The sequence below is a fragment of the Symsagittifera roscoffensis genome, chromosome 3, assembly GCF_963678635.1.
Source record: "Symsagittifera roscoffensis chromosome 3, txSymRosc1.1, whole genome shotgun sequence".
NCBI classification, from domain to species: domain Eukaryota; kingdom Metazoa; phylum Xenacoelomorpha; order Acoela; family Convolutidae; genus Symsagittifera; species Symsagittifera roscoffensis.
In genome coordinates this window covers 82552950-82567808 of record NC_087064.1, presented here as the reverse complement: position 1 = coordinate 82567808, position 14859 = coordinate 82552950, and the positions used below count along the sequence as shown (strand labels likewise).

The 14859-nt window shown below is 36.2% G+C and overlaps 1 protein-coding gene across 1 annotated transcript in view; it reads left to right on the top strand.

The window, feature by feature from the left end:
* Positions 1 to 14859, top strand: part of LOC134842190 (receptor-type tyrosine-protein phosphatase N2-like) — a gene marked incomplete in the record, with an annotated part of 64463 nt that overhangs the window by 31653 nt on the left and 17951 nt on the right. The window contains 2 exon segments of the mRNA XM_063858411.1: positions 8266 to 8342; positions 9483 to 9550. Of these exon segments, the coding sequence (XP_063714481.1) occupies positions 8266 to 8342; positions 9483 to 9550 (145 nt within the window).

Below are 14859 nucleotides of genomic sequence, written 5' to 3'. Positions count from 1 at the left end.
AGTTTGCTTACGAAAAAAATAATGACCTTAAAAACAAGTCAAAAGTTTTTGTTAACTTTTTGACTTTACGCGATGAGTACTGTGCTAATTAGCAGGTTGTGTTCATTCGAGAATCCCGGTCTTGGGAATCGTCTCTGCTTATGCAGCCACAACTTAATTTTTGCAGAAAAGTATGAAAATTGAAAGTCTTTTGACCGTTTCTTAGAAAGTTTGACCGTTATTTAGAAACTTTTTGAATGTGCTTAAAAACTACCCTATTAAATCTGAGATGAAATTTTCAATCGAAAGAAACGTTTGCGCGAATTTTTCCTGCTGAAGCAGCTACTCTCCATTTTTAAGGAAAGGTTAGGTCTCTGGGAAAATTCTGAAATCTCAAAAATTTAAATTCTTCTCACTCAATTTGAGAAACAACTAAGGTTTTGGGCAAAGTCTAATTTTTAAATTTAGTTATTTCGACACGCATCAGTAAACAAATTCAACAAATTTTAAATGCTTTCATCCAGTTTTAGCTGAGCCCTAGGTGTCCTTCAGGAGCCCTAGAAAGTTTTGGTTCACCTAGTTGTTTTGTCATTTTTTTTGACTCATGTTTTTTATGATTATGTTGCATCGCAAGTGGTGCGAAGCTCTGCTTCGCCTGTTTATTTTGAATTCATCAAATGAACCCAAAAAATTTCTTTGTTTCAAATAATACGTCCATGAAAACTCGGTTCCAGAAATTTTTAACTCAAGATATCTCAATTTTTTGGAAGGCATAATTGATATATAATGTGGCTATGTGCTTTCCAATTTATTACATGCAAAATAAGTGTGGGTGCCTTCAGTTTTTTATATTCAAAACTTTTTTTTGCAAAATTGTGTCTATTGTATTTGGTGCCACTTTTGCTGAATAGCATTGGCAATTTGTTAGCATATATATATATAGCAAATAGTGTTAACCGGTTGTTAAGCGTTCGTGGCCGAGAGGGCAGGGCGTGAGACTTCCATTCTCGAAGTCGCAGACTCGAAGCCCATTCGTAGTAAAGTTTTACTCATTCGAGGTTTTCTATCTTTTTCAAATTTACTCTAAAACGCTGGGTTTTTGTATTTGCGCTGGTGTTTGCGAAGCGCAGCTTCGCCTCTGTCAACTGTCTGTTGTCTAAGTTTTTTGCTTTTGTTCAGCAGAAAATCACTTGAAATTGATATTGCTGTTTGATTCAAATTCATTAGCTGCAAGGAAGGCACCCTAAGTTCACCAGTTACGAACAAAGAAATGCCATGAAAAATAGTGTTTTGTTTATGATGTCCCATCGGAATAAAGCAACTTTGTACTGCTCCATTTTTCTCATTGGGTAGTTTTTTTTTTGAAAAAAAAAACGCCATTATAAATATTATCCGAAGTTGAAAATAAAAAAAAATTAAAGTCATGATTGTAGTGAATACTCTGATATAGTTCTTGGTGATTCGTTAGCTTTTTTTGTATTCAGAAATTTGTTCAGGTTCAAACTTTTGTATTCGTAGTTTGGCTTGTGATTTCTTTTCAAATCGCTTTGTTTTCTTTACTAAAAGAAAGGCAAACTCCACTATCCAATAGCAAAAGTGTAATGGTCACGAAAAACGTGATCAATTTCTAGTTTCCAAAGTGGAATTTACTTTTCAGACTTCTCAACGAAATGAAAACTTTTCTTGTTGTTCCCTTTTACTCAAATAGGGTTATTTTTATCAAAAATTGTTTATCATGAATTGTTCTAGAACTTCGAACAGCTTCAGGGCCCTATTTTTTTGACTTTGAATTACGAAAATTGACGTTTTCAAAAAAAAACAGGCCAGTTTTTTTTCTGTTTCCTTGCGCTCATAACTTTTTTCCAACTGTTACCTATGTTTTTGTTTTCTTGTTCAGTAAAACTTTTCAACTGATTCTTGGCTGTGTGTAGCGAGTAAAATTCTTGCCAGTTGTGATCAGGTGAAATTTAAAAAGAAATGTGAGAATCGAGAGAATCTGGTCTACATTTTCTTACTATTCAGACAAACATTTAACGAAGAGCTGGAAAGTCTCGGTTTCAAGGAATTAAAACGTGTTTCCCAGCATAATAAAAAGTCAACCCAGTTCTCTCTTATTGACTTAATTCTGTGAAAAAATTAGCATTCATATAAGACTCTTGAATTTCTTTGAAGAGCTAAATTGTTTTGAAATTCGAGCTAAAAAAGTTCAAAAGCTTTTTTTTGACGTTTTTTCAATTCTGTTAGCTTAAAAATTGTTTTTGTCTATTTTTAGTATTCTTATTTTTTGTGTCTGTTTTTGTGCGAGCATTTTAATAAGCTGTTCCTGGTACAGGCAGCGCGTAGTGCCATACTACAAGGCTACTTGGTTGTTGTTGTGTGTGACGGCCTTCTATCTTGAAATAGGGGGCTAGAAAAGCCCAGTCTTTCGAACGAACTTCAGCACGTTCTCTGGGGCCGTCTGCAGCAGTTTCAAGTCTGGATGCTCGCCGAGATAGGTCTTTCTCTCGGCCTCCCATCGTGGGCAGTAGAGGAGGAAATGCTCAGTATCTTCTTCGTCCTCTGTCCCGCAGTGCTCACACGAGGGATCTTCGGTGTTTCCATGTCTGTTTTGTTGAATTCAGTGGTATGTGGCGGTTCAGTCGGAGTCGGTGTAAGGTAATTTCTTCGGTTCGCGTTCTGCCTGTGACCGACTCCAGGAACTCTCCGCCTGTAGCTCTTCTATGAATTGACTCTGGGTCTGTTCTCAGCAGGTAGTGTTCTAAGAAGCGCGGTTCTCTTTCGTCTTTGAGCGCTTCTTTCACATCTGTGCTGTTTATGTCGTTAAGTCGGTTCTTGGCTGTTGTTCTGAAGCAGGGGCGAAAGTCTCCTGTTCCGTGCGCTTTCAGTCTTCGTCGGGGGGGGGGCGTCTGTTGTCATGTGTGCGAGGTAGTGGCTCGAGTCCAGGTTTTCGATCTTGTTGAAGAGCCTGGCTGATTCTCTTCGGCAACACGAAGGATCGGTGGAAGCTGAGCTTCGCGGCAAGTTACTGCAGCATTCGAACCTTTGGGCGCTCCCGTGATTATTCTCGCCACTTGGTAGTTCAGTGATTCGAGTTTGTCTCTGTTGGTTTGGGAGGTAAAGGAGTACCAGAACCCGGCCGCGTAGACCCCGCATACGCGTTGAAGAGGTGTCTGAGTACTGAGCCTTGCATGCCCCAGTCGGTTCCTGCTACGGCCTGGATGATCTTCGTTCTTGACTTCAGCTTGCTGCAGGCGGTCACGGTCTGTTCGGTGAACCGGAGCTGCGAGTCGAAGGTGATGCCGAGAATTTCCGGACCTTTGCGTTGAAGGTCGGAGCTGTACTTACGTGTCGCCGGTCGGACGTAGGGGAGGCTTCGCTTTTCCTGCTGTCTCCCTTGGATCTAAGGAGATCACTAACGCCTCGGTCTTCGAAGCACAGACCTTCAGGAGGTGGTATTCTGCCCACTAGTCAACTGCTTGGAGTGCTGGTCGCATGTGACTTGCTGCTTCTTCTGGAGTGGAACCTGACGAGAAAGCGAAAGGTTGTCTGCGTAGACTCAGGGGCAATTTGCCTGATGTAAGGAAGCAAGGAGGCGGTGAACAGGTTGAACAGCAGCGGTGACAGAGGTGAGCCCTGAGGTACTCCAGCTTGGAACACTTTAAAGCGGCTGCGTCGGTTGCTCCACTGAACAGCCTCTCTCCTGTCGGAAAGGAAGGCTTTCAGCCAGTGCAGGATACGGGATGGCATACCGTTGCGGGCTAGGTCCCTGAGAAGACCGCCGCGCCAAACCGTGCCGAAGGCAGCTTCGAAATCGACTGCAACGAGGCGGCTCCGTTTGCGATCTTGAAGGGCGTCGAAGCAGGACTGAGGAAGGCTACTTGGTTCCAGCCTAAGTCGGTACTTAATGCTAATTTTGTTTGGTGGCACTTTTGCAGCAGGCAGCATTGGTAGTTAAAAATTTCATGCTTTGCCATTCGATCAGTAATAAGCTAACTAAATTGATGAATTATTAATTCGTCAATTGAAATGAAAAATTTATTTGTTTCATACAACATAACAATAATAAAAACTCCATGTCAGGATTTTTTAAAAATCAACTGTAATTTCCAATCTATTGCACATAATGCGAGGATGTGAGAATTCAATTTCGATGTCAGAGGTTCGAATCCGACTCATAACAGCAAAAGTTTTATCCTTGCAGTTTGTTTCACGTTGATTATAAATTTACCAACTTCGATTTGTTATAATTTCTCTGGTTTCGTTTTCTATTTATTCGGCTAAAATGTTTTGGCTTTTTTATATCGGCTTAGTGCATTATTTTGCTTCGTTTGATGAAAGAAAAACTCTAGTTTCGAGGACAGGACTTGATGTTTTTGAGTGCTTAATTATTTCATGGAAACAATTTTTGTTTCTCGTGAACTGGTGTATGCTCAAGTATTGTCGGCTTTGTTACCGAATCCTAAGTTCAGTCCTTATTTTACGTCAAAATGTTTCTCATTGCTTTTCTCGAAATGACATTTTATTCAAGACAAATTGAGAAAAGCTTTCTAGAAATTTGGTAGATCTAGGTTTTCCGAAATTTTCTAGTGAGCTTTTTTATTTACCACTTTTCGTCTCATTTTGTCGGATAGTTTGACATGTCTTTTTTGTGTTGTAGGTGAAATGATGCGAAGCTCAGCTTCATCTCTGTTTAATGTTAAGAGTTACGATTAATAAACGACTCTCAAGATATTCTCAAATAGTATCACTCTCAAGTTGTTCTTGAAAATTCTAGAGCTTTATCCCGATGTTTTTCTTAAGTTTTTGAAACGTCACCAGTCATTGTTCCGACCATTTGAAAAATGTGGAGGAACTTTGTTTTCGGCTGTGTTTGTTTGTCTTCTTGTTTTCCACGCCAAATCAGGTACCACAAATATTCATCAGAATAGGCTGAGTGATATATCATATTAAAGTTTTTCCAGGCGTGATTCAAAAGACAAATTTTCTCAGTGTCTAGAAAAACCGGTTTGAAATGTTTGGTCTCATTTTGAGCTGATAAGCGAGCATTCATACAAAAGCTTAATTAAGCTTAATTTAAGCCCTGAAAACTTAATTTTGCTAGAGAAAATTTGGGAAGTTTTTCTAGCGCCAGTCTGGGAATCAAAAACTACGATTTTTTCTTAGTTTGACGAGTCATTTTTCTTTAAAAACTGTTTTCCAATTGGCCTAGTTTACTATGACTGTCGGTTGTGCCATTTTTTATTTTTCGTTTCGTTCAGATATTTTTTTCACACCACGCAGAAAACAAAAGGACACTATTTTGAAAAAACTTTTTTTGAAGGACTATTGTCGGAACATTCTGTGCTAATTGCACAGTAGCCGGCTATTCTTTTTTTGTTCTCCTTAAGTCCATTGACCATTTTCCAACTGTTAGCTGCCTATGTTTTGGGTTTTTGCTTTTCGGCTTTTGTAGGCATAAGGGTAACTTAGCTGGTATCGCTGTTTTGTAAATAGAAGGAAAATTATGTCTAATTGTCCTGCGCCAGAGTCCTGTCGTCAGATTTTCTTTCACTTAGGCACGGCGATTTCTTCTCATGCGGTCAATTTATATTTTAAAGCTCTTCTGTTACAGATTCGGATTCCCAGCATAAATTTTTTGAAATCTTTCTTCTGGTTTGAATCTTTCCGTCTTTCAGACTAATTGTTTAAATTTCCCTATCTGCCTTTGCTAAAAGACAAGTTTTTTTTACACAGTGAAGCGCTTTTTTTTACTCGTGGAACTTGAAATAACGCTTTGATTTCACTGAACAATTTCTTTAACTGCGCTAAACCACCAACTTGAAAAGTAATCAGAATCAAGTATGTCTCAAGGGGGGCGTTCAACAGTGCCGAATCACAACAGTGCCGAAAAGGCGGGAAAATTTCAGAATAATTTACACGCATTTTCTAAAGAGCGGGAAATTACTGACGCTAATTATCAAGGAAAATCACTCCAATTTTGGCGCCAATATGTTTGCAACAGCAAATTAAACATAATTTTGGCGCCAAAACGTTTAAGCTGCAAATCTTCTCGCTCAAAATCTTAAATTTTTGATGCGTTTTCATAGGTTCCAAAATGAAAAATCAGTCCCATAGGTTCCAAAATAAAATAGCAGTCGCACAAGTCCTAAATTTTTTCAATTGGTCAAAAGAGTAAATTAGCCGAGTCTCGGTTTAAGGTCGCCGGTGGGCGCGCGTCGCCGCTTCGCGGAAATAACCGGCTCTAAATTTCGTATAGAGTCCTACCCTTTGGTGACAAGCTCGGAACACGTTGGCGCGGCGGTCACTATTCTGCAGTTTGAGTTTATGCTGCTTGAACAGTATACAATCAATCCAGAAATTCGTTGGCTCAAATTTCAACCAATCACAATTCAATAAGATAAATTTTGGAACTTATGCAACAGATTTTTTATTTTGGGAGCTATGAATATTGGAACCTATAGGAATTCACCAAATTTTTACTTAAGATTGTAAACGATCGCTGTTTAATTTTTGATTGCCGCACTTAATATGTTGAAATTTGTTCAAAATTTCGGCACTGTTGAACAAAGTTTTCATTTTCGGCACTGTTGAACAAAGTTTTCATTTTCGGCACTGGTGAACTAATTTTTTTTCGGCAGTGTTGTACTTCGGCACTGTTGTACTGCCCCAGTCAAAACGCTTACTTCAAACGCGGCATTCGCAAGTAGCAACCGCTTGCTCGGCTGCGCTTACATTCGGTACGAGATGCGATGTATGGTGCGCGTCAATTAGTGTTTACCCCATATTTAGACTAGTCTGTTTTTGGAATAGATCATTGCCTTAAATAGGAAAGTTTGCCCAAGATTTACATCTGTCAGTCAATTATGCCTCAGTTGGTCTAAATGTCTGCTAAAACTCAGTTTCCACTCTCTTACTAACAGATTGGTGCGGCCCCTTCGCATCTCAATGATTAAGTCCCACTTTGAGTTCCAATATGCAAACTAAAAATAACTTGGAAAATATACTTGCGATTATCTCGGAAAAAATATAAATATATACCTCTTAATCACTTTTAAAAACGGTTTAATTTAGTCTCGAATTATTTAATTATCAATTTTTCCTGAAATTTGATTAGCTTGAAGTCTTTTAATTCTGGAACTGGAGGAGGAAATAGAGTTTCTATTTTATTGAGCTCATGAAAATTATTTTTGCCTCGGTATGTAATTATTTCCTTTTTCGGCAGAGAACATTTTAGTCTCAACTAGGATGGGCTACGACCATGCATGTGACCTTAAATCTTATTGGTGGTAAGATGTCCCATTTAAAAATACGACCTCTTAATTTGAAATAGAAACGTAAATGGTTGGAAATATTCGTTTCCTCTCTATCCCATACAGGAAGTCAGTTGGTTTTACCTACGCAAATTTCGCGCTTGAAAACGTCCTATTTTAAAGTAGTACTGCTATAGTAGACCATAAATTGAATTCTTCGCCAGGAGTAGTGAGTGGTGCTTAGCCGTATTCCGTTTTTGCTCTTTTGAATAATTACAAAAAAAAATTAGAAAGCAGGAAGAGCTTTTTTTGAGCGGAAATTTCAATTCCAACTTCTACTGTGCAAATTTGCTCAAGTTTCACGTTTCCATCAAGTATGCCATAGGAGTGCGTGTTGAAAGGAAATTGTGGCCATTTGAGTGACTGTGTTTTACCTGGCCAAATAAATGATACCCGTCTGCGTTGGTGATAAGTGATCTAGTGAAACTGAGACACATTTTTGGTCTAAAAGTTGGATTTTTCACCAAAATAGAACAAATTCACCAAAATAGATTTTAATGCCTACTAATACAATATCTCACGTATCGTGTAAATTGCTATAATCATGCTCAGAATTGAAAAACAGACGCCATCTATGCAATAAATGCCATTTAAGGCCAGATATGAGAGGGCTTAAAAGTGTTCTTCGTAATTGATTTTCTTGACTGGCAAGGATTTTCGAGAATTAAAATAGTACGGAAGGAGATCCGAAGGAACCTTACTGAACAAAAAAAGTCATTCAATAAGGATTTTCGAAATCTATATCAGTAAATCACGGTCATTAAAAAATAGTTATGAAAATATTATGAAGAACTTGAAACTTGAGATTTGTGCTATTGATTTCTTTTTATTTTTGGTGATGCATTTAAACAAAACGTTATTCTTTAAAGTAAGTTGAAAGTAAGTGTTTTTTTTTAAGTTAGGGCTCGAGTTTTAAGAGCCTATAATTACTTGGGTTAATAGAAGAAAGCAGGCATTAATGTATTTAATGTTTCAGTTTCGGAGGGCGCAAGGTAACGTTCTACGTGGAGCCGGATCCCTTCCGAAATGCCACCCAAGTGGCCAAACTTATCAGTAAGTCAATAAAAGTCCCTTTGCGTTTTTATATACTGGCAGTTGTATCTAAAACTGAGCCACATGGATAGACTCTGGAGCAGTTAAAGTTATTAAGAGTAATGAACGTAGTGCACACTTATATAGGTATTGTTGATTGTTTAGAGTTTTTCAGGAAAAATCTTAAGATTGTTCACACTCAATTTTAATTTTTTTTTTTGCGGTTTGCCTTCTGATATCTATTCAAGCTCACTGCATTTCCTTTGTTATAAGGAAGCCAAACTGCACTGTCGATTAGCGAAAGTGTAAAATTCACAAAAGATGTGATCAACTTCTAGTTACGAGAATGGATTTTAACTGTCAGATTTCCCAGCGAAATAAACAAAACTATCTATTGAATCTATCGGCCCAGTTTTTTTTAAATTAAGTTAATTTAATCAAAAAAGAACCAATCATAAATTGTTTTTGAAGCTCATAGAGTTATAAGAGCATGTTTTTTCTTTGAAATTCGAAAGCTCTAGTTGTTTCATAATTTGAAATTGCTTCATAAAACAGTTTTTTTCTTTGCGTCCATTACTCTTTTCCAACTGTCAGTTGAAGTTTGTTAAATAAGAATGCAGTTATCTTAAGTAATGAATCAAACGAAGTTTAAGTGTTGGCGATAAAAAGTTGTTTTGACGCTTCCGTTGGTGAATGTGATGAAAGAAATATTCCATTCTTTCAATGGTATTAGCTTCAGTTGTGAAAGTGTTCTCGACAGTCGATGAAAACGGAGAATGTGCTTGGATGGGTTTTCATTCGAATCTACTTTTTCAAGGAAATTTAGAAGCGTGCGGGGAGCAATCCAGAAGTTTTCATATTGCCACGCGAGTGTGCTTACCCTAGCCTAACTTCGGTATTCGGTTGTAAACCGCTGGATCAAAATTTATTAGTTTCAATTCGCCAGTTATTCATGCGTGGCGAATTATCCCGCCCTGATATTGTTCGAAATTAAATTTAGGCAAATTAATTGGTCATATTAATACAAATCAACTTTTGGGACTGTTTATTTGATATGTGGCTGATCAAAAAATTTATTTAAAAACTATTCGAGGCTAATTCAGTGGCAGTCGGAACATTCGGGGCGTTGTCCTGATATTCGAGCAATATTATGTTTTTTAGTGAAAAAGAAGGACGCGATTGAGAAAGACCTCGGCATCAAAATCGAATCTACTGGAATTGGACGAGAAGTAAGTGACATTTAATGTTTTATGATTTCGATTAGCGTTATCAAAGCGTTATCAAATTGGAATATAGAATTTATCCCAGGTTCACAACTTGTTGAACAAAATAATTTGAATCACTTGATAGCTTGGCTTATATCAAAATCAGGTTTCTTAGCTTCTCCGTCCTTCTTAGCCTAGCGGTAACAACCACGCCTGGGAGGGCAAATGTCCTGGGTTTGAATCCGGCCAGGACCTGTTTTGTTTCAAACTTCAAACTATTATTTTTCAAAAACTTTGTTTGCCTATCGTTTGTTTGATTAAGTGTAAATGAACATAGAAACTATTTTGGATGAAAATTCACAATTTCCGCAGAATCTTATAAATTAAATGAAACTCCGAATGCGCTATGGACACAGTGTTTAACTGAACGCAATGTTTTAGGTTTGTCGAATGCAGCGTTTAAACAATTCTTGAGGCTTAACGTTTAAGAGATAATAAATATTCTACAAATTTTTTAAACAGGAGTTCAATTCTTTAGACAAGATGAACTCAATTCATTTTCAAGGTTAAACATTGCCTGTCCAATTTTTTTTCGAAATTTTGCCTTTCATATTTTACATATCAATTTAATTCTGAAACGAACCAACTAAAAACAGCAACCTCCTGGCTCAAAAAAACTAGCTGTTTGCAAACTGATTCGCGCTATGAAATGTTTTGAAATATTTCAAGGTTTCATCGCTTGCATAGCTTGCTTAGAAAAACAAAGTTTCGCCATCCGATTTGCTTAATGAAACATTTTGAAGTATTTCAAAGTTTCATCGCTTGCTTAGAAAAACAGAATCTTTTCGCATATTGACTTGCTCTGTGAAAACGTGAGATAATTCAAAGTTTCATTGTCTCAGTAGCTTGCTTACAAAACCTGGAACTTCTCGCCAGTCGAATTTCTCTATGAAACAGCTCGACTTATTTCAAAGTTTCATCGCATAAATAATGTGCTCAGAAAAACAATGAAATATTTCAAGTTATCTCATAGACCGAATCGTTTTAAGTAAAAATTTTGCAAACATTTTGGAAGCAAGCTTTTCGCAAACTGATTTGACCTTTGAAATAACTTTAATAGCGCGCTTATATAAACTTAAGCTTTTCGGGATCCGATGCAGTCTATGACTTAACTAATTCAAAGTTTCATAGCTTTAGAAGCTTGCTTAGAAAAACTTATATTTTTTGTGAACCAATTTGGTCCACGAAATAACTTAAAATGTTTCATAAATTTGAATAGCTTGCTTCGAAAAACTTTAAAGCTTTTCGCGAACTGATCGGTTTATAAAATAACTTGAAATAATTTGAAATTCCATAGCTTGGAAAGCTTGCTTAGAAAGACTTTTCGCAAAATGATTCGGTTTATAAAATGACTTGAATTATTTTATACTTAAGCTGAAAAAGCCTGCTTAGAAAAACTTAAATTTTTAGCCAACTGATTCAGTCTATGAAATAACTTGAAATATTTCATTGTTTCTTAGCTTTAACGTTTTTCTTAGAAAATTTTTAACGTTTTGCCAACTGACTCCCTTTATGAAGCCACATGAGTTTTTTCAAAGTTTCCTTGCTTTAATAGCTTGCATAGAAAAATTTTAATTTTTTCGCGAATTAATTCGCTCTATGAAACAACTCGAACTAATTCAATGTTTCATCGCTTGAATAGCTTCCATAGAAAAACCTTAAAATTTCGCCATTCGATTTGCTTTATGAAACATTTAGAAATGTTTCAAAGTTTCGTAGTTTGAATAGCTTGCTTAGAAAAACTTCAAATTTTCGGGAATTGATTTATCCTATAAAACCTGAAGTTTTCCAAACTGATTCACGATATGGCTCAATTTGAAATTGTTCAAAGTTTCACAGCTTGGATAGCTTGATCAGAACAACATCTAATTTTTTGCGAGCCAATTGATTATTGGAGGCATGCTTGCTAGTCCAAGTAATTTATTACCAAACAAAAGTTTAATGAAAAGTTGTTTTTGCGGGTTATAAGGAGATGAATCTTAAAAACACACTAATTTTTTGGCTAATTTCGCTTAAGACTATTTTAAGTGCTTCTCAATTGCAAAAAAAACTCACATTTTTGGTGTCGGGAAAAACCTATTCCAAAAAAGTTCAGAGCTTGTGACGCTCAATTACGTATGTAATCTATAAGTATAATTGTGTAGTATAAACACCCAATTATGCCTATTGGCTCTTGCTAATAGGCTCACAAGCTTGTCGCTACGCCTCATCCTTTATTTGCGTTGAATCTGCATAAACTTTTCGGTCTATACTATGAAGGCTATATCTATGATGCTGAAAGCTTAACGCGATTTGTTATCCCGCTCGGAAATATGTTCCGAAGTGAAACCAAGCTTATTATTCTTTTTTCTTTTTAAAGAAACCTAGACATAGTGAAAACTGTTAAATGTCTTGGTGATTTTTTTTTTCACTTTTTTTTCAGGATTTGTTCCAGCTGAAATCCGGTTTTCGCGGTTATATTTCTTTTCAGTTCATTTTTTTGCTAAAAGTAAGGCAAGCTCCTTCATCAAACAGCAAAAAGGTTTCAAAAAACAAAATAGACTTCTAGATTCGAAAGTGGAAATCAGTTCTTTATTGTAATCGGGTACTAGACTTTTTTCCCATACACAACTTCACGGATTTCAGCTTGCTTTCAGTAGACGACATGCATGCAGTATGTGCGTATATTTCCGCTTGTTAGTCTATTACTCTCACCTTACATCCTTACAAGTATTTTTCCAACAAATTTGCGGCTCAAATTTTTAAAGAAATTTTTTTTCGACTTCGTCGCTTTTGGTTTACTATTTGTAGGCTTAGTTTCCGCTTCGTTTTTACCATCCACTAAATCGCTTATCTGAATTTTATTTTCTAAAACATTATTGTTGCTTTTATTGTTCTGATGTACCTCTGCTGTTTGTTTGTAATTTTTTAAGGCCATCTTTTTTGCTTTGAAATTCTAGTCTGTTGGCTATGTTCAAAAATTGTAGCTGTTAAATTGGCTTGAAAATGAAAGGACTTAAACGCCATAGAAATTCTTCTTTGAATTTCTAAATTTTAAGGCCATCTAGCTTTTTCTTGAAAGTTCAAAAAATGAAGGTTTTTCAAAAAACAAGCCAGTATCTTTTTGTTTCCTTGCGTTCATGACTCTTTTCCAACTCTATGTTGGCTATGTTTTGAAATAGTGGCATTAATGATTTCCATTGTAATTTTTCGCAGTTTGATTTTTCATTTATTTTTCAGGTAATTCGAATCTTACTGTTTAAAAGAGATAAGTTACCTTCCCTATTTACCGAATTTAAAGTGGCGCGAAAAATGTTATTAAGTTTCATTTCCGAAAGTGGATGTTAATATTAAGCGATACCAAATTAATATGGCATTGCAAGCAAGTAGGAGGAAAGCCACTAAGTCCAAACAAAAAACTAAAAAAAACTTCAAATTGATGTCTGGAATGGTATTCTATTTGCGGAAAACACGTCCAGAAACACAATCGACAGTGTTCAATGAAAATTCTAAAACCGTTATTGCGCAGCAACAGCCGACAACACTTAGGTAATTTTCAGTAGAACCGAAAATAAAATTGTTATGAAAAACTCTCAGCTCAAATTTTAAATCTAAGACTTTTTGAATTTTGTGCAATCCGCAGGGGAGCTTGAAAATTGTGTTTGCCTTGCAACGACCCATTATTATTCTACTAAACCAATACAGTTTAATCCAATAACCATTTGGGCTGAATAAAATTCTAAACTATGAAATATACAAAATCATAAAAGAGAAATATGCGAAATCGAGGCTAGTAAAATTTTAATTCTTAGGAGTAAGCACTAAAAGCGTTAACAATGAAAATTGCTTGCATCAGAAAAGATTCTAAGATAAGGCAACTTAGCCGACAAAAAATAAACAGACAAATAGTAGCACGAGATTTTTATTTGAAACAATATTCCCAGTTCAATAAAAACAGGTCCTGGTCAGATTTGAACCCAGGATTTCTGCCGTCCCCTGCTTATTCTTTGCCTCCAGGCTAGGTATGCCGCAGACTCTCAGAATTTTTAGTTTAATTTGAACAAAGGTACTACCAGGAAATGACTCCTGTGAACTAAATTGTTTACGGAAAAAAACTATAGCACTCGGTTGCAATGTTCCTGGTAGTCGCAAGGCTAAAATTTTTAGAAATTCAATGAGTTTTAGCCGTAAACACAATCGACAGTGTTCAATGAAAAATCTAAAACCATTATTGCACGGCAACAGCCGACAACACTTGGGTGTTTTTCAGTAGAACCGAAAATAAACTTGTTATGAAAAACTCGCAGCTCAAATTTAAAATCTAAGACTTTTTGCATTTCGTGCAATCCGCAGGGGAGCTTGAAAATTGTGTTTGACTTGCAACGACCCATTATTATGATACTAAAACCATACAATTTCACCAAAAACCATCTGGGCTGAATAAAATTATGAAATATACAAAATCAAAAAAGGAAAATATGCGAAATCGAGGTTAGTAAAATTTTATAATTTTTAGGAGTAAGCACTAAAAGCATTTACAATGAAAATTGCTTGCATCAGAAAAGATTCTAAGATATGGCAACTTAGCCGACAAAAAATAAACAGACAAATAGTAGCACGAGATTTTTATTTGAAACAGCATTCCCAGTTCAATAAAAACAGGTCCTGGTCAGGTTTGAACCCAGGATTTTTGCCGTCCCCTGCTTATTCTTTGCCTCCAGGCTAAGTTAGCCGGAGACTCTCAGAATTTTCAATTAAATTTGAACCAAGGTACTACCAGGAATTGAGTCCTTTGAACTAAATTGTTTAGTGAAAAAACTATAGCACTCGGTTGCAATGTTCCTGCTAGTCGCGAGGGTAAAGTGTTTAGAAATTCAATGAGTTTTCGCTTGATTTATCAAGAGTCAATGAGAACGTAATTCAAACTCTTCTCTAGTCGTAGATTTTTTTCCAGGAAAAATCTTAAATTTGTTCATGCTCAATTTTGAGTTTTCGCGGTTTGACTTTTGATTTCTTTTTCAGTTCAGTTCCTTAGTTGAAAGTAAGGCCAACTCCAATATCGAACAGTGAAAGTGTAAAGGTCCCGAAAAACGTGATTGAATTGTTGTTTCGAAAGTGAAACTTAATTATCGAAGTTCCCACCGAAATAAAATTTTTACCTATTGATCCAGTTTTCTCAAATTGGGTTAATTTAATCGAAAAAGTGTCAATCATAATTTGCTCTAAAAATTCAAACAGCTCTGAGGCCATCTATTTGTTTTTGATATTCGAAAGTTGAGATTTTTCAAAAAAAT